The following is a 20,957-nucleotide window of genomic DNA, read 5'->3' on the forward strand; positions in this document are numbered from 1 at the left end:
GACAATATTTTTAACTTTTAGTGCAAATTCGTTTTTTAAACAGAGAATTTCAGTGTTATTGTTTTAATTTTTATGAAAGGTGTTTTGTAATACTTACTCCACCAAAATAGGGGAAAAATTTATATGCTGCTTTTTCACGGTCAAATAATTTGTAATAAATGGTTTAAAACAGATGTATTCGGAATACAAATACGTATATTAGCTAGCATTTATGATTTCAAATTGATTTAATAAGAGATGCACAATAAAAAAAATTAAATAAATTTTTCTGATCCATGCACATGATATTCCTTGAATTTCAAAAATGAAACGATTCCTTTTTTTTTATTCATTTTTGTTTAAACGCAGTGTTTTGACATGGTTTTCCGTGTTATTTCGGTTTTATCGCAATACACCTAGTCATAACCAATTCTTTCTCTTATTTCCACTACTTACTTGTACAGTTGCTGTCCATCTATAATGACCTTGTCAATGAAATGCACAACTAAAATAAAGTTTTTAAATAAATGTACAATATTGTTTACGGAAAGCAAAATTAGTTTTGACATGATTTCATGTTTGCTCGCTGTACAGAACTTATTAAAGAACAACAAAGCAACTGACAAAATACAACAGATAAGTAATAAAAATTTTATTTATCTCTTTATTTCAAAGTTAAATAGTATAAAATTATCATTTTACAGACATGTACATTAAAGTTCTTCTCACGAAAGTGGTATCAACTCGCACTTAACATTTAAAATATATGTTCAGTGCCTATTGTCCAATGCTATCGAAGATGACCGACCAACATGTAAGGTTCAGTCGCCTGCAAAAACACTACCAGTTCACACGACATTGGCGTACTGATTCACTATGTTCCTGTAGAAGGCGAACACAATGTCGCTGGCTTCCCGGCACTTGAGCAGACACTCGTGGAACTGGGTCTGCGAGAACATTCCCGACGTGTGGCAGGCGACGACGTTCTTCTGCACGTTGTCGAACACGAACATCAGAGTCGCCTTGCTTTCCTGCAACCGTGCGAAAACAAAAGACATAGGTACATGCTAACGCCTATTCCTTGAGATACAGTAGTGCAGGCCAAACTCTTCTTAGTTCAGTGGAAACAAAACTTCTCAGAACTGAATAACAATGTCAAATAAGAGAAGGCCTATGGAACCCATCAGAGCCAACTCAGCACTGCTCGGTTTACACATTGACTGTTTTAAAAACATCTTATTTCCACTTCTGTGTCGCACCCCTCTCGGTCCTCTTACCATCACACTAACAGCACGCAAGCAGGGTGTCCACAAGGAAAAAATATTTTGTACCAACTTAGGTGAGAAAAAAGTACTAGATTAGAAAAAAAAGTACTAAATTAATATGTTATAATTTTTAACAACTTAGGAAGTTATTATGACATTGCAATGCTCGAACTTAAATATCATACCACACACACATAAATTCCATAGTTTTATTTTTTAAATAATTACGCTTAATAATAAAACATATTGGAGTTACAATAATATTATTATATTAAAGAATATGTACTAGATCTGTACTAAACCGCTAAAAAAGTTATAAAAGTACTAGATCTAGTACGAAAGTACTAACTGTGGAGACCCTGCACGCAAGACTTATGGTCTGCACTATATACAAAACTTTACAAAACATGCATTCACAACACACGTGAGTACCATGAAGAAAAAAAAACATTGGCACTGCATGATTTTTTCCCCCAGGTGTTCTAGCCATCATTTCAAGATTATGCAAGTTACAGATGTTCTGTTTCGTCTCTATAATCATGACTGGTGTTCAGGCCTGCTATCAGAACCAGAAAATCAGTGGCCGTGATTTCTGAGGCATCACGCTCACGCGACGATTGTCCTGAGCTCAATCCCAACACCCAGGCATCGCTCAATTTACATGTACCACAACTGTACCCTAGTGGATCGCAGCATGCTATAATCCTGGAGCTTCCATTATCGTAAGCTTGTGTACATACGCATGTGATAAAAAAAAACCTTAATTTTATGTTTTTTTTTAATTTCACACTATGCATTTTGACTATACTGATGCGGTCTAGGTGGAATTATTTACAGAATTACTATCCCAACAGCACGCATAAGTGCGAAGGTAAATAGCCTAGTATATTGGCCATACTGGGTTCTTTCCTTGCGTAAAAGGAAAAAATTTGGGGGGAAAATTTGAGCACCTGACGCAAGCTGGGTAAACTGATAAGGCTAATCACTACAAGTTGTTAGACTAAGTAACGTAGATGTTTGAAATAGAACCGAACTTTACTCTTCAATCATACCTTAAGCTGTTTGTTATCAGGATCGAGAATGACAGCATCATCCTTATTAATCATGCAGTTGACAGCAGCGATAAGAAACTTCATACTAATCCCAGAGTTGATCAGCGCCAGACAACCTGCGTTTAAAGCGCATGACAGCAGCTAAAACAAAAAATTAGCAAACATTTGTATCTGGCAATTTTTTTTTCTTTTTCAGCTAGTATTAGTTGGAAATAGAAAAAACTTTCCAACCACTTAAGACTTGGTTTAATTTGCCATGTTGGGCAATTATTTTTTTTTTATCCAGGACAATTTCTTTGGATATTTCACTATACAAGCAATGCATTTTGTGTTATATCACAAATTTTGTCCACACATTTATGCTGGCAGAATGCTGGATAAGAGAAAATGGTGGATAGTAAGGAGGTGTTAGGAAAAAGCTTGTTAAACATCAAATCATGCTATTTAACAGATTGCAAACCTAATAATGTTTTACAAAAAAAAAATGAACTAATATCAACAGAATTGGATCAAGTTAAATACAGTACTTTCAGTACCTATGATTTAAATTAATTTAAGATTGTGGGGGCAACTAATTAGAGCAACAAAAAATAGACTACGTTCAAACACGCAACTTGCAGTTCTTGTTGTTGATTGATGCATGTCTATTTTTCGGTGGCAAATAGGGTAATTAGGAATATCAGATAAGCGAAGGTCAGATAAACGAGACTCTAGTGTACTTGCTAACACCTATTTGTAAAAGTCATAATAATTAAAACTTTTGCCAGGCTAATTGCATTTCCTGGCTTTCCAGAACTCAGTAACAAACATAAAATTTCTTCTATGAACTCATTTTAAAAATATTACTTCATAAAAATCTACAAACAGAAAAATGCAAATATTCAACAAAGTTCTAACAAATTATGTACATAAAGTAATTTATTTTTCTAGTTGTTAACTAACAAAAAATCGACAAAAAAAATCTTAGAAAACCATACACAAGTTGCATTTATAAACAGCTACTGTAAAACATTCTGCCGAAAAAAGTGCACAAAAGACTTTGATAATATAGATATCAATAAGAAATACTGCTTACAACAATAATAATAAATAAATAGCAGCTTGGGTCACCATTCTCTGATAAATTGACTTGATATTCAAGGTTGAGCCACATCAAAGTTGTAGACCAGGGTTCGTACATTTTTACGTAAATAAAAAATAAAGTGTTTTTGAGGGTTTAAATGTTTTCAGTTATACATGAATAACAATACATTTATTTTTTACTCATAGTTCACCATAAGTCAAACTATTATTAATATCAGGAAATTAAATTAATGAAAATTATCATCATCGTCATTACCAAAAGAACAGCAAGCACAATGAGAATGCTAGGAGCTAAAAAGTGTCGTTAACACCAACAAAATGAAAGTACATATGAAACATTTCTTTGCTGCCAGAGTTCAAAAAAAATTATGATTAATACAGACAACCAATGTTTTTTTTTGTTTTTTTTTTTTTTAATTTTAATGCGACTTGAATAAAATGTTTATCAATAATTTTTGTAGGATAAATTATACATATTATAATTTAAGTTGAATTAAGGACATTTAAAGGAAATCAAGGAGACATACGAATCCTGTAGACTATACCAAAGATCTGTTTTGCATTGCAACAGGCTACTTCAGGGTCGAGAGTAAAATATTAGCTAGGAGATAGTAGGGCTACGTACTTGTCGGGAGTCTTCCTTAGGTAGCCAATCAGGAGAGGTCTTCTCCTACTGGCACTAGTGCCAACCGATCAGAGGAGGGCATTACCAATGTGGCACGCCTAATCTCCAAAGCCAGGGTTAGTTTAACAATAATAAATGTTGGTGAGGCAACTCACCCCTCCTGAATCTTGCATTTCCTGCAATATGACCACTACTGAAGTGCGTGGGTGGAGCGTGGCCATTAACGATATTTCACACGTGTTTCTTATGAGCTCTTCACGTGTCTTATCAGCGATGCCTGGAAGAACACAAACAAAAAATTAACAGCCTGTTATTATTCAAAGTAGCACCACATGAACGTTCTTCATAATGAACATCTCCATCATCCCTAACGGTTTGTAAAAAAAAAAGTCACTGAATCGTTCTTTACATGATCTTTTACTGTACGTATAATTTTTATAGACCTCCAAATCCAAGCTACAGTACAGTCTCAATAACCAAACCGACCTAAAGCGCCATTTCCAGTAAAGATGGTTAAAGAATCGTGAAAGAATCCACACTGAAGAAATGCAGCAAAATATCACCCTGAAAAATGATACCACTGGGTCAACTGAAATCCAAGAGATTTTTCTTATTATATCCGTGTCATCCGAGATTTTGCTTATCCGAGGTGGCTGCGGTTAATCCAGACTCTTACTGTATTTTCCGGTGCCAGGCTAGAATCCACAAATGTGGGCATGATCGAGTCATTGTCACGTGTTCATTGGCCGCTGCTACATTACACCTTCTCTCCGGGTCGCACGTGATTCTGTCAGATGTTTCCCTGGGTGTTTTGTCATCGGCTGCAAGTCGTTCGGGAGATGTCATATAACCAGCGATCCAATAACAAGGCTCTTTAAACGGTACAACCATTTGCAATCTAGAATGTCGCCAAAATAATAATGTGAATTTCGCAGGTGTCTAGGTATGGCGTGTGTCCATATTTTGTTCCTCCTGAGTTATACAACTACTCCCATATCCATTGCAAAGAATCTTATTGCATGGAGTTGTCAATCTGAGGCACTACTTCCGGATCGCCATATTTTGACACCCAAAACACTGTGAAAACTGTGCTTGACCACGTCTGAATAAAGTTTTACTATAAAGTATCGATAATTATAAATATAGCACTAGGCCTATATTCTTTCTATTCCAACACAATGAGAATTGATAAAGAAAAAATTTACTTAAATTATTATTTTAAAACAAAATATCAATTACAATACAGTAATAATCCATTACTTACATTAATGAATAACTAAATAAATGTTTGTAAGATATTGTAACTTACGTGGGACTCCAACTTTTGGACGGTAAACTGCTTCAACTGATGCTTTTTCTATTGACATTTTCTGTGCTTTGACTTCGACTGGGCCATACATCGCTGCTAAAACTGCGGTGTCACCTAGAAAACAAGGAGATACGTAACATAAGGTGGGCCGCAGACAGAAGAAACTTAGTTCATGAAACAAATTTCATGAAATTAGTCTCATGAAATTCGTTTTAATGACTATCGCACGCCAATCAAACTCAAAAATTTGTTTCAACAATGCTGTCCTACAAAGAATAGGAAGTGCTAATGCTGTATTGGTGGCTAAGAATAAAAAAGGAAACTTTACTAGGTTTACGCAATAATTAGTGACAGACAACATAGTCATGAAGTTGCAAAGGAATAAGTACCAATGAGGAGAAATTCCAAAGTTTTTCCTTTCCGTATCTTCATGAAGTAAAGAAAAAACTAAACACTCACCAATAATATTAACATTTATAAAAACAATGTCAATGATTCAAACTGGCACTTGAAACTTACATACAAAAGTGACAATACTATGTTGCATGAAACTATAATTACAAAATTTCATGAAACCTTGGTTGCAAAACAATGTAAAATTTTGGTTTCATGAAACTCAGTGATCATATTATATTTGTTTTTATATATAATTCTTCAATGAGCAGCCTGCCTAACTCTGCTTATCAGACAAACACACAGCTTACTTAAAATCTATTTTGAACACCAAAGTTATCTGGTCACGCATTAATCATAATATATACACATAAAGCTATGGCATGTGTTCTATCCTGACTGATGACTCACGTAGAATTTTTTGAAAATAGTTTTTGCCATCAATATTCCACAAAAATAGTGCTGAAGTGGGCTGAATATGGTGAGACAGTTGCAAGCAAATGATTCATCACTCTTTAGCTGGTAACAGTACTCTATGTCAGCTCGGATGAAATCATGAAATGGAACCTCAGTTAATTGACTCTACTTTTACATTTTCCTACCTTGAATCAGCATTGCAGACCCATCAGGACGACTAAGAGCAAATAATTCACATTTCAGTGGACGTAACTTGTGTTCCTCCTCATCCATCTTCACTTATAAAGCCAATTTAGTTTGGCGTCCTGAAAAAAAAAAACATCTTGGATGAGAACACTTGAGTGAGAAAATTAACATAACCATGTTGAGAATACAAGGAGAAATTTAGGTATACAATGAACTCCTTGTATCATGTTAAAATATTACTCCATGAGCTATATTTAGAACAATTATTTTATCGTTGAGTACTTGACTCTATGATTAAATAGACATTAAAGCTGTGTTTGGATTTATTGCAACATGCCTTCCATCACTGCTTCTTGATCTGCAAGGGGATCTGATAAGACTGGAACGACAGACAGAGAAGACTGGGATGTCAGATGGAAGGACTAAGGTGGTTAGATTCACGAGGAAGAGGAAGGTAACGAGGGAAATGTATATGTGGAAGGGGCAGGAGATTAAGAAGGCCGAGTAGTATAAGTACCTAAGGGTGACCCTGCAGAATAACCTGGGATGGGCAAACATGTTCAGCAGGTGGTGAGTAAGGGTAGGAGGGCACTGGGGCTGCTTAGCAGGATATGGCATACTCCACGTTTGTCGAGCGACTGATGGAGTATGCGGCTGTGATCTGGGACTCCTACCTCGTGACTGAGGTAAGGGAGCATGAGAGGGTGCTGCGTAGAGCATCAAGGTGGGTGACGTGGAGGAGAAGGGAAGGGCAAGAGGGGGAAATGCATAGTCCGACTGAGATAATTAAGGAGTTGGGGTGGGAAGCATTACCAGGGAGAAGAAGGGTGCAAAGGTTAATCAGGCTGCTTAAGGTGGTAACATGGTGAGGGGGAGATCAAGACAGCTGGGAACTAGGTACACAAAGGTGGGTATAAAGTGTGGACAGATCACTGGTTTAAGCTCCAGAAGGTATAGAGGCGAACTGAAAGAGATAGGTACGCCTTCCTTGTGAGGACAGGGAGGGAGTGGAATGGGCTAGAGGAAGGACTGCTGGGGGTGAGAGATGCAAGGGATCTGAGATGATGACTAAAATGGGGGGGGGGAGGGGATAACTCCTTACCTCTGAGTGAAAGCCCAACTACAAGTGTAAATTAATCACTCAATTTTCAAGTCTACTGACCTCTGTATAAATGTGCAGTTTTGAATTTAAACAATATTGTATACTTGTGGTCTTTGTGGGGTTACAGACTCTTCTGAAAATGTTGTGTAATGCTGAATTTCTTATACTCCACAAAGCATATCTGGCAAATCTTTCTTATCTCACTTTTAATCGAAAACCGAAACTAATCTGATTATCATAGTGTAAACGGAGCAAGCATGAAAGGGGCATCCTAAGAATTTGAACATCATAACCAGACCTGCCAACATTCAAATTTAAAAAATCATGAGGTCCTCGATAAAAATTTTCAGGCCCATAAATACAGATTAGATATAAAAAAAAACAAATAAGAATCTTTAAATTTAAGTGACATACCTGTTCCTTATGTTACATGGTCTCTGCTTCAAAATTTATTTCAACAAATTATAGGTTGCAGATTTAATTTAGTTGAACATAATTTAGCACTGTCGTGTAGTGATCATGCAGGGCTGCAACTAAAAAAGATGTAAAATAACATTCTGCTCGTGTAACACTATTATCACTGTTCACAGCAAAATTAATTTTTTTTATTGGAAGCAATACACTTCACGTGTTAGTTGTGTTTTTTGTAGCGACATGTTTCACAATGTCTCCTCTTCCACTAAGCGAGATAGAAAAATCAGCACGGCACACGCTACAAAATGAAAAATTGCTTCCTTTACGTGACTCGAGTATTGATGGAAACTCGTTACTATAAGCTTTCGTAAAACTTGTTTTGTAACTTTTACAAACAAAATCTTGGGGCCCCGAAAAATTGTGAGGAGAAACTATTTTGGCGTGAGGGCGTGAGATGGACCTTAAAATCGTGAGCCTCACACCAAAATCATGAGAGTTGGCAGGTCTGCATAACCATAATAAACTTTCCAAGAGTCCAAAAGAAAATAAATTCAAGCAAAGCTTGCAGTCAAGATGTAATGTATGGGTCTCATAAATACCTATTGTTTATAAAATGTTGCCTGGTATACAGTTTCATGTGCATACAATAAGCATCTAAAACTTAACATTTCCAAGGAATTTCTAATTCGAAACATTAAATATCTCTGACCAGATATATTAGAGAAACTCAATTTTCCTATAGTTTCATTATATGATATCGCTACATACATTTGCCACCGTGTGAAAGTCCAACTGCAGGTGTATTCCTATTGATTCCTATTCAAAACCAAAACACATGGCGATTGACAACAAAAAACAAAACGATTACAAGCAGCCATTTTAGAAGCCGTTGCTACCAACCCTTTGATATATCGTAAAAGATTTCTATATATACATATATTGTCATCGTAAAAAACAATACAAGTTATTTGCTTTATTTTTTAACTATATTTTGTTTTTTTCACTCTATTTTTAATTCCTCTGTAAATCATCATGAACTAAATATATAATAAACAATGAGCCGAGAAATTTTATTTTCTTCACCACCATATGCAATTTAGTCAGTTTTGATTTTGTTTTATTTTATTTACGTGCGGATAGCGGAGGTTGAAAGACAGGTTTTTAACGAAGGAATGATAAATAAGGTAATTTAACCCGCAGTGCTTGTGACACGGTGTATCCAAGAGTGTACTTTAACGCTCCGATTTAAGAAGTTTCAGGAAAAGTTACAGGTTATAAGGGTTACTGTCAACTGACTGTTTTTTGTGTCTAAATTTTGCCATGGGTTCGAGTTCAGGCTATTCGGTGCAAGCTCAGTTACGGTACATTGTAAACTGGTTCCACGAGTGGAGTGACATGCAAAGAAGTGACTTTTTGCCTATATTAGCACAGAAAATTTCACCAGCAAATTACGTCAACGGTCTCGTCTCGGGACTAGATAGCTTGGAGTTTAAGGACAGGCCACCGAGTTTATTCCAGTGCAGAGTTAAACTCTTCAAGGAATGGTCAGAGAGTTGGGGCCAGGCCGAGTGTGATCAGCTGTTGAAACAAATCAAAGAGGTTGACGCTGATTTTATGGCCAAATTTGAAGAAGAATTGAATCAATTTTCGAAAGATAAATTGGGCGCAGATCAAGAAATAAAGGAAGATATTGGTATTTCTGTTCCTCAGCCAACTTCCAATGACGTCTAATACCTTCGTAAGTATAAAAACTAAGGGTTTTGATGGAATACCATTGCTCTATCATTCGTATTTATTTTCACAATTATATCCATTCTTTCACTTTTTCCAGTATTACATCTACATATTATAATTATCTTCGTTCTTCTATTTGTCTATTATCATTGGCCAACGTCCAGTGGAGTCCTATCTTTCCCATACATTTTGCTTTCCAACGATAAATACACACACATTCACACATACTGTATACCGGTATAGAGCTGTAGTTTTCACCCCAGTTTTTTAAATTGATTTTCATTAACTAACCTAGGTAATTTTGGAGTAGAACTTTTCTGAATAGTTGTGCATTATGTGCCACAGATATAATTAATTCTGTTATTTGTGATAAATAAGTAGGGTTGCAGCTTCTGGGAAATAATCTAAGGTAGTACGAGAGTAGTCTAGATCCTGATATCATAACAATATTGATGACATCCCCAACATGACGGCGCTGACATCATTACCACCCCTACATTCTTACGGGACAAGCACAGGAATATGGGGGTTTTGGGCAGGGAATTCACGTGTTTGTTTTGCACAAACCACGTTTCTCTATCAAACTAACTTTTGTGTGTCATATTCTGTACTACAGTCCTACCTATTCTAGTATAGGACATGATACCAAACTAATATTTCCCACAGTATGATGTTTTATACTTGAGCCCTACCCATTCTAGTATAAGGCACGAAACCGAATTAATTTCTCCCATGGTATCGTGTTCTATACTTTAGTCCTACCTATTCATGTACAAAACACAATACCGAAGATACTTTTCCTACGGTATCATATTATACACTATGGTTGATTATATTTTGTGATACCACATTTTATAATTTAATTATATAACATGTTCTTAAATTACAATCTTTTTAAACAACCATTTGGTTTATTAAGTGTTGCTGTTCTTGTATTTACAATTTTCCAAACTTTTTACTTAACAAATTAAGTTTTGATGTTGACCAAGGATGGAACTAAAGTGGTTAGTTCTTTCCTGAAAAACCAGCAGTAATATAATTTTTTTTTTCTAGCTACAATAAATAGTATTTATACCTGCTGTTGGCAAGTATTTATTGTTAGCAGACAAGTTATAAACCAATAAAGTCTCAATCTACATGAAATCAAGCAATAATAAAATTAATTGTTGTTTATGTTTTGTATTTATTTTTTAACTATAAGGTTTTTTCTATAAATTTGGGAGTACAAAATGATTTTTTCACATTTTTTATCACTAATACTTTGGCTTCCAGTGGAAATTTTGCTTAGAAGTATGCATCATTTTTGGTGTCTTCAAAGGTCAATGGAAAGTTATATAACTATTTTGTTTATTATATCAGTTTGAAATAAAACCATCATAATCTGTATGATACTATTTACTATTCATGACATAACCCAAAGTTTGTTACGTTTCTAGGATAATTATGTTTGTTAAATATAAAAAAATTAACTATTTTAGACCAATTTTTTCTAATAGAAAGAGTGATACTTAACACATGTTTTCACCACAAAGATATAATAGACCAGTAGATACTATTAAAATTTGAGACCACACACACATATCCATCCTGCAGGTTTTATGACATTCAAGTACTATTGATATTTGGCTATAAATAAATTTAAAATATCTCAAAAGGGACAGGGCCATTCCATGCGAAACTGGACATATCTTCAAAAAATTAAAAATTATTTATAGCACTTTTTGTGGTTTGTTTAGGATAATTAAGTATTGTATTTAACATTTTTGGTACAGTAGTAACAATTGTTTGTTTTTAGGTTATATTAAAATGTTAAAGGAAACCATGTACACAATGAGAAAATTTTTGTATAGATTTATATTAAGTTGGCATGCTTAAATCTTCCCTCCAAAAAGGTTGTTTGTAACATTCACTAGGTAGTGTTTACAGTGCTAACCTTGCAGTAAAGAAGCATCAACATATCCATTCTGTAGGTAAGTTAATCTGTCATGAATTTAGTTATTTAGTAACTGTATACATATCTGTCACACCCGTAACAAAAAATTGATAAAAGTTGACATGCTTCGTTAAATAAAGAACTGAACATGTTTTCATTATGTGAATGAAAGGTTATATATGACAATGTTTAATGTGACCATCCCTTAACTGGCTATATTTTGATTAACTAAGTAAAGATTAATATTAAAAAGTGTCACACCCGTAACACAAATATAAAATTTTCTTTTCTTTTAAGGTATTAAAGCATGCTTTTAAGAGTAAATCATTTTGGAATGTGTCAGGACTACAGGTAACAATTAGTTTTGTTTTATTAGCCATGTATAGTAGCTGTAAATTTTAAGTTTGCATGTATATTTATTATTACTTTTTACAGATGAAGGTACAGGACAGCAAAGAATGTGTACATAAGTGGAGAGAGAGATTGAAAGCTGATCCAGATAAATGGAAGGAGCACCTAAGTAAAGAACAAGAGCGAGATAGGACAAGACGAAAGAAAAATATGGATATCTTGTGTAGGCCTAATAACAGAAGACAATTGAAATTAAAACGCTTGAAGGACTCGGAACGCCAGAGGAAGCACAGGAAGGAGTTGAAAGAGAAAAAAGATACAATTTATTTAATTAATGTTTCTTCTTAGATGGGAATTGGCATTTTTTTGTCACTTCTCATGGCAAAGGGGCAGTGGATGGTGTAGGAGGAATGGTCAAATATGAAGTGTGGAATGAGGTGAAGTCCCACCGTAGAATGGTTTATTAATGCGAAAGAGTTTTTCGATTGTGCTTCGGAAATCATTTCAGGAATAAAATGCATTTTTGTAAACATGGAAGAAATTCACAAATTCAAAGGGATGCTAATGGACCGGTGGAACAATGCACAGGCTGTACCTGGACTTCAGTCAAAACATTGTTTTAAACCATCGAACAACAAGTTCTGTCTCTTAGTGAGCCGCACATCTTTCTCCACGTTAGAGAAATGCAGCATGACGAAGGAAAAAGTATCATACAATGACATTTATGCAGAAACGGAATCAAGTGATTTCAGTGACGATGAACCCATCCTTTCAGTTTCAACAAATCATCTCAAACCAGGACAATGTGTTTTAGTAGAATATGAGGGAAAGCAGAGAACATACAAATTTGTAGGGATGTGCCCAACTGACCCTTATGGTGAGGAAGTTAAGGTACTGTTTTTAAAACTTTATGATAAAGACAATAAAAGAATATTCAAAATTAATGAAAAAGACAAGTGTTTTGTTTTTATCAAAAAAATTTTGAAGTATCTTCCAGAACCAGTAATGAAGGTAGTCAGTAACAGAGTGTACTATGAATTTCAAAAGGATATTGACGTCATTGAAGCCTATACTAGTGTGAGATAATGTACGTTCTTAAAATCCTGTATAAAGTTAGAGTTCATTAAAAATTGTCGTAAATTTGTTACATAGTATTATGTACAATGTTTAATATAAGAAGTTGGTATGACATAGGTGATTTAGTGTAAATCAAATCTGTCTACAAAAGTGACAGCCATGTTGATGTACAGTCTCACACCCGTAACATATTATGTCACACCCGTAATGACATAATATAATTTATTGTAAAAAGAAAGGAACATCTTCATACAAATTGGCACAGGAATAATTATCTACGTTCCTTTTATTGGCCACATATGGTTATATTTGGCAAAAGTCCTTTCAGATTTCACAGAGAATTCAACATAAACATCTAATTTTGTACTGTTGTGTCCAAAATATGTCACACCCGTAAAATAAATACAGATACTTGTAAAAAAATTGTATAAATTTTTTTTAACAAACGAAAATGCAGTCAATTAGCCCATTAACTGCAGTGTTTGTGTATATATGCCTGGAACACATTTAGTTATATATAATACATACAAATATTGTTTTTGTTTGAAAAATATCATTCAAATGTCACACCCGTGTGCATGGAATGGCCCGACAGTACAAAATAAAATCAGAAATTTTCTCAAAATTGTCTTTTAGTAACTAGTAAACAGAATAGCAAAATTTCATCATTGAGTTCTAATCAGAAGTAATATGTAAAAAAAATTAAGAAAATTCCAAAAATATTATGCTGTCAAATGAGTAAATTACGCTGACTACCAAATGTTTAAATACAGAAAAATTGTCTTTTATTTCTAAAGAAAAAAGTTGGCCAAAGAATTTGAACAGCTATTCTGAATACTAGCTTTGCTGTACACCCTACCCCTATCCCCACCAAAAAAAAAAATGGTTGATACGTTCCTGATGGAAGATGGTATTGATTTTGTTCCAGGTGTTTTCATGTTGCTGCTTGATGCGTGCATCAAGATGCGTGCGTGTCGTGGCAACTCAGTTTCGATGCAGGAATGGCACTGCCAACATTTTCAGTGAGACACTTGAGCGGTTTGCAGTATTATTGCAGATTAGAAATATGTTTATTTCTACACAAGGTAAGCATTGTGTAATTTTTATGTGTAGCTTTTTGATCAGTTAGGCTGTTTAATAATAGCCTGTCTGCAAAAGAAGTTTTATTTATTCTTTTCAAATATTTATGTAATAAATTTATTCACATATCTTGGTACATGGTTTCATATGAAAATATGTTTATATTTATTGTATCATTATGGTATTGGACAATGTTAGGTGCCTGGTTTACGTGTAAATCAAGGGAGGTAAGTTCCCACTATCTGATTTTTAAATTTTAAGCCATGGATTGCGGTAAAGTTTTCATATTTCAATTTATGGCTTGACAGGGCATAAAACCTATCTTAGGGCACTATTAAATTTAACATTCATGGACTGGTGTAGTTATTACAACAATAATAGTTGCTATTGTCTAGAGTGTGTTATTAAATGACAAATCGTAACAAATGCAATATATTACTCATGCCCTGCCATTCCAAAAATATGGATAAATAACTCAAATTTAAAAATAAGGCCAAAAATTTAAAATTCCAAATGGTGGGGACTGATCCCAATTTAGTCTTAGTATTTAGCAAGGAGCATTGTGTTGCTGTAGTTTAAAACATGTTTTTTAAGTTACAGAAACAGTTACTGTTTAAGATTTTTTGTAGATACAAAATGTATGCAGTTACAAAAAATACTGAATTCACTCGATTCTAAGACTTTTTTTTTGTAGGTACATCTTACAAATAAATGCTTTTACATTTTCCCAATTTATTGAGTTTGAGAATTGAGGGGAGTGCAGCTGACTATATTGATGACGTTCTATAATTGCTGGCAAAATTATCAACATTTTTTAATAATTGAAAGGTGCCTCAGCAAATGATTTTAAGTACAATTTTATAATTTTTACAAGAGAACTTCACAAAATGGTATTTCATGTTTTATTGCTATTATTTTTTACATGTCATGTTATGTACTAGTTGGTGTAAAATAAGACATACTTGCCTTAACTTTGCCAAATTAAATTGAATAATATAAAGAAACCAATAAACTTTTATTTTGAGAAAACGCAAATGCCACTTCAATGTTTGATTGTGGTACCATTCAAGTATCATTAGAGCAGGTTATGCTACGAGACTGTAATTCAGGAATTGGCGAAAGAAACGTGGCAGCTAGTAGAACGCCACATAATGATAAAAGGCCTGTAATCTCAGGTGTACCACTGTGTTAGCAAGGCTCTCATTTATTTAAAATCAATACTGGGCCTATTCCCTGCCCTTCTTTGAGGTTAAGGCAGCCAAATATATGTAAGATTGACGAGCACATTCTGTAGACAAACTGTGCTTAGCAGTGCTGCAGTGATGGTAAACTACTTACAGTGGAGTCCCATAAATCCGGACTAGATGTGACCGGACAATCACCGAAAGTCCTGATTAAACTGATAATACCTTAAAATGCACATAATACAAGTTTTCAATGGCTAAAACTAAAAAAATTTATATATTTTTTTTACAAATACAACTTTTTTTACTTTTTTCTGCAGCTTTATTTCAGTTTTAATATTATGTATTGTATATGTAAATCAATGTTTTTAATCTGCGAGCTGACGTAAAATAAATAAAAAAATATTTTCCATCGGGATTAATCAAATGTCTGGACGAGCATGGTTCAGATTAACAGGACTCTACTATATTATTACAAATAAATATAATGCTTGAGTTGAAGTGTATGTTATGTTTGTGGGGTAATGTTTTCTTCCGAGAAACCGGATCAAAAGCGTAAATCATCATAAAATAAATGATGTCTTAGATTCGAGTAGATATTGTACTTGTGTGCGTGATTGGTTGTTGTGTATCATAGGGGTCAGCAGTTGTTCAGTATGCTACATCCATTCTGGGCTCCAGTTACTGCTGTGGTACTTGGTTCCTGGTGACATACCAGGGTTGTTACTGTGTAATGTGATTAAGGTACCTCTGGTTGCAGGGTTGCTCAACTTTACAAATTGACCGTCGGTATAAGTGGTATGGGAATTTTCATTTTGCCTTGGATACTGGACCCGTGTCTATAAACCATTCATCAATGTAGCAAAGTATAGTGGCTTAAAAGAAAGCACAGCGTTGAGATGATATTCCAGTTTCCTGCATCGCTATTATAGGTTCAGTTATTTCTTCACGCTGTTTATTTTCTTGATTTACTAAAGGAATAAATAAAGTATTAAAATTTAATTACTTAATGTCTTGTGGGTCGTAAATGACAACTGTACATAGATGGAAAAAAAACATAATGGAAACTGTAAAACTACATGCAACTACTTGCCTTCCATTTCTTCCCAAAAAAAAATTATAATATAGTTGGAATGATTTTAGTTTAAATAAAAAATAACAAATGGTCAATAGTTTCAACAAACAAGCAGTTAAACTGTTTTTAAAGTTAAGTAATAAAACTACCTTCCTTAATACTTGAGTGAATAGGATATACAGTATTACGGTAATTCCTTTCCAGATGCAAACATAGTTCTCTTTATTTTCTCCAGTGGTGTATACAGGAATTTGTTTTGGGACAGATAAAATTATAATCAAACAAACTATATAATATAAAATTATAATTTTAGTATTCACAAAAAACTTACATCAACTATGGGTTTAGAAATAACATTATCGTTCTCAGCATGCTTCACTTCCCGTGTGGTTTGTAGTTTGAGGTCTTGTTAAAGCTCACCTTGCATCAGTGAAAATAACATACTTCTCCCTTCACTGAGACCTTTCACCGATTTTCTCCCGTCAGGACTTGCTTTGAAGTTTGGGTAATGTTCAAGTACCTACATGATAAAAAAAATTTATGACCCGACCCACAATTTTCAACATAGTTGTAAACAAATGTAATTTTCATTGCTGGTTAAAATGTACCATTTTTATCTAACTCAGGTTTTCAACACTTTATTCAGTAGGTTGTTTTATTTAGTCTGATTTAGCATTGTAAAGTACATATTAAATACAAAAAAAATTAAGCAATTACATATATCTGCTCAGAGTTTTTATTCTAAAAAAAATCATATTAAATATGTAGATTTTGGAAATGTATGGGCCTGTCCTGGTTTTTTTTTTTCAAGTACATAAAAAACAAACCCTGCCATAAAGAAAGTATTGGTTTTACAGTACAAATTTTTACTAAAAGGATAATTGGAGCTCAGAAGTTATGATTTGTATTTTATATACATACAAAATAAAATGAACAACCACCTTCATAAATAATGTGATTTTTACTTTAGAGATTTTACATGGGATGTTTGTGTCATAAAGTTAGTGTTTGTCTCACGTTACTGCACTAAATTTTGACAGACATTCCAGCCAAAGAAATAGTATGTAAACATAAATCCTGCCATTTGTAAAGTATTGTGTCTGGAGATAAGTTATGACTTGTTGTGTGGTGTTAGGTTGGCAGTTACAAATAAAATAGTGCCTGAAAACCAAATTTACACATTTAATCTTTAAAAAAAATAATAATAATTTCTGGTCAAGCTGTGCTTTATAAGACATAATTATTTTTTTGGAAGTTGTATTTTATATTTGCTTATGAAACAGCATTAATAGATAAGAAAGTATCACACACACCCCAGATCAACTTTGTTTTGAAACAAGACGTTAGCAGTTGTGATGGAATGATACAATATATCCTTCCTACTTTTCTACACAAATGACAGAATTTAGTGAAGTTACGTGACTCGGACTTGTAGTGTTAGGCTGGGTTTATAAACTACGTAAGGAACGCAACAACGCAATAACACAACACGCAACCAATGCAAGTATGTAAATTGATGTCGTTTTAAAGCACGTAAATCGCAGGATGCCGCCAACCCTACAAAATGAAATTTTGAAACGGTATAAAACTAATTCCTTCACCTGACTTCTTTTGTTAATTCATGTTTATCATATAAACATACAAAATTGTGTATAATTTTATTTTGAAATACATAGTTATTTTCTTTCACTGTGCAAAAGTTCAATAAGTAAAAGCATCATTTATATGTAATGTTGTTACATTCCAGGTTGGCCCAGCAAGGCAACCCGGGAATAATAACTAATACAATTCAACACTGTTATAGACATGTAGGTCGTCTTTTTTTGATTTGGTAGAGTTTTTATTTAAAATTAAAAAATAAACTACTTCGGATTTCCTTTGTTTATTACTAAACAAAAACAACCTTGACTTGCACGCTATATCACAAAGTTCAGTTCTCGGGCCAAAGTTTGTAAATTGGTTAAGTTTACACACACACACACACACACGCACGCGCACACACACACACACACAGAGAGAGAGAGAGAGAGAGAGAGAGAGAGAGAGAGAGAGAGAGATCAAATAATTCTGGTACTAAAAAATTGCAATACATACCAATAGGTAGTTCCAGTTCGTCAGAAAGGCTTTCTGGCGCTTGATATTATAAAAAAAAAAATTATTAAGTCCCGGTGTTAAAGTTACATAACCCGGGAAAAATTACCCAGTGGAAAAAACATTCCCGGTTGGGTGATGGTCACCCTGGAGCCAATGCCGACGCCTGCAGTCTAATTTCAAATTAGAATGTCCAAAACAAAACAAAAATTATTCTTCGGCCAGGCCCAGACTAACAGGCATTAAAAGGTCCCTTTGGCAAATCACTTCGTATTTTTTGTCGAGCTGCCGACTACACTTCCACACTCCGCGACTGTCGAGCGACAACTGGCTCGCCACACGCAGTTGCCTCCTTTTTCTGAGCCAACACAAAAGGGAGAAATCCCGTGGGCCAACCGACCAATCACAATTATTCCTTGAAAAATACTGGCATGGGGAGACACGTCACGTCACCTCGAAGTTCACCCTGATTGGCTGATGAGACTGCGCCCAGCGAAAGTTCCAGTTTCTTGGTGCGCAGTTACATGTCCGCGTGCTCGCGCCAGTGTGTCCCGCCCATGTCCTTTCTTTCTATTGAAACTTTCTAGACTGTTCTCGAAAACTACCGTGTAACTATTCATGCTATGCTTTAAAAAATATGTAAAAATGTAAATAATACACATGTTAATTTTCAATTATGAAGTAAACAAATAATAAAACATTACAAAACATAACTTAAATTAATAATCACCAACAAAATATTGAAATTAAAAATAATTATAAAAATATTCACAAAAACACTAAACCTAAAATAGTCTTATTAAACGTGAAAAATAGTAGGGGGTGGGAATTCTGCAATGTTACAATGTAAACATTGTGGCCTTCAATGCACATAACGTTTGCATCTTTACATTTTTTTGTAACACTCACTTCAAACATGGAAGGCAGAAACGCAAGAAGTTGAAAGTTGGGCGTTCTTTGCGTTGCATTCCTTGCATTATTGTGTTTCTAGCGTAGTTTATAAACCTGGCCTTATAGTTGTCTTCAAGGTATAAGACTGCAGAAACCTTTTTTTTCAATGATCACTTATTTATGTACTTGTATGAATGATGGTGATAGTATTGTTTCGTAGTTTGTTGTACCATCTGGTCTGTGTGATTCATAGTTTTTTGTACCCAACTACTTGAGAATTGCTGAGCTTATTATTTTGCCCTACTTACATATCTAGTAACATTGCATATCACACATTTGTGAATTTGCTCATTTATAAAATCTAATGTTAAGTGTTCCTAGTGTACATTCTGTTACATTCCATCCTTATTTTTATTTAATATATTGTTTCTTTGCAAAACTGTAAGACTGCGTTTATATTATTGTAGAATCTAATAGTATTTTTCCAATTTGTTGTATAAAATTGTTGCATATATGTTAATTTGGAGGTTTTCACTATTCAAAATACTGTCTTGCACACTGAAAAGAAAGCTATAGTTTATAAGTTGTACATTTTATAGTAATGAATCAATTTAAAATTACTTTATATACATATTTACAATCACGAGATGTGTGTAGTGTTGGTGTAGATACAAAATCATTGTCATTTTACTCCTTTGAGCATTGCTTTGTAAAATAATTTTCTTTGTATACATGCCTATATTGTACCTGGTTAACATATATTTGTTGTAGGTCACATTGTCATGTGGAATGCTATGAGAATGGACTAAAAAAATTTTTTGTGAATGGTTTTCTTTTTTATTGTTAAATATTTTCTACACTATTTTTATTGTAATGTAATTCTGACAGTTAAGCACGTAAACATTGAATGAAATAACTTTTGTCTTGATACATGTCAGTTGAATCATTATTTAATGCCAACAATAATCATGCAGCTATGATTCAATTTGACATATGTGAATTTTTAAGCTCAATGTATACATTTATTTTGTTAATAAACTCCTTAAAAAAAAATCTATTTTTGTCATAAAGAAAGCCAATATTTAAATTTTTTCTTAACCTTTTTTCTTTTGTGGAGAATTTTTTTATTTCATTTATCAGGTGTATGATTTTTTTTTTATTTGCTTTAGTTTACAGTTGGTCCACAGAAGTGTATTACAGTAATATAATTATTGTGCATGATAAGAGCATAATAAGCCATAAATGATGATTTTTTTTTTTACTTGCTATGGTGGTCTCTCTTTCAGTGCTCCATAATGAACCATATAGTTTGCAAGTCTAAGAGCATTTCACTTTTTTTTAATAGCTGATTATTATTTCAGTTTTATCTATTTTATTTTTTTTGTGAGCAAAGCATTTATTTTATGATAGAGCTAATATAATTATAAGCTATGAATAACTCTGTACAAAATTAATTTTTCACTTGTGGAATTTCATGTAAGTGATCCCATTTATTATATTATTGGAGTTAGATTTTTTTTTCTCTCTCGGTTTTAACTACCATCAGTTGTCATTAGACTCGTTTTTAATGTGGTTAGTTCTTTATTTGTTTTGGTGCTTATGATTGTGTTTAGTTTGAGTTTTCCTGACAGAAATATTCTCTACAGCCCTTCTGGAGAATTTTTTTGGTAGGGATGCTTTAAAGCATGTGGGACTATATGTGGCATACGGATGGAT

At 33.8% G+C, this 20,957-nt stretch overlaps 1 protein-coding gene and 1 long non-coding RNA gene across 2 annotated transcripts; one reads left to right on the forward strand and one right to left on the reverse strand.

Moving 5' to 3' along the window:
* Positions 1 to 616: 616 nt before the first annotated feature.
* LOC134538305 (exosome complex component RRP46) lies at positions 617 to 8,725 on the reverse strand. Its single transcript, XM_063379500.1, has 6 exons — positions 8,594 to 8,725; positions 6,309 to 6,428; positions 5,314 to 5,427; positions 4,160 to 4,281; positions 2,297 to 2,437; positions 617 to 1,010 (listed from the first exon to the last, which is right to left on the reverse strand). The coding sequence occupies exons 2-6, from the start codon at positions 6,394 to 6,396 to the stop codon at positions 828 to 830; spliced, it is 648 nt and encodes a 215-aa protein (XP_063235570.1). The 5' UTR covers positions 6,397 to 6,428; positions 8,594 to 8,725; the 3' UTR covers positions 617 to 827.
* Positions 8,726 to 8,924: 199 nt separating this feature from the next.
* LOC134538307 (uncharacterized) lies at positions 8,925 to 19,088 on the forward strand. The gene is made up of 2 exons (XR_010076119.1): positions 8,925 to 9,563; positions 13,849 to 19,088. It is a non-coding gene; the product is annotated as an uncharacterized LOC134538307 (long non-coding RNA).
* Positions 19,089 to 20,957: the final 1,869 nt, after the last annotated feature.

Source organism: Bacillus rossius, chromosome 13 (assembly GCF_032445375.1).
Source record: "Bacillus rossius redtenbacheri isolate Brsri chromosome 13, Brsri_v3, whole genome shotgun sequence".
In the NCBI taxonomy this organism is placed as follows: domain Eukaryota; kingdom Metazoa; phylum Arthropoda; class Insecta; order Phasmatodea; family Bacillidae; genus Bacillus; species Bacillus rossius.

What these genes read in the sequence shown, in the direction of transcription:
- LOC134538305 (XM_063379500.1), bottom strand. Translation starts at nt 6,396, where the DNA reads ATGGATGAGGAGGAACACAAGTTACGTCCACTGAAATGTGAATTATTT. An exon ending in TCCAAAAGTTGGAGTCCCAC is followed by an intron (nt 4,282 to 5,313) that starts GTAAGTTACAAT and finishes GTGTTCTTCCAG; the next exon opens with GCATCGCTGATAAGACACGT. An exon ending in CTGATAACAAACAGCTTAAG is followed by an intron (nt 1,011 to 2,296) that starts GTATGATTGAAG and finishes GCACGGTTGCAG; the next exon opens with GAAAGCAAGGCGACTCTGAT.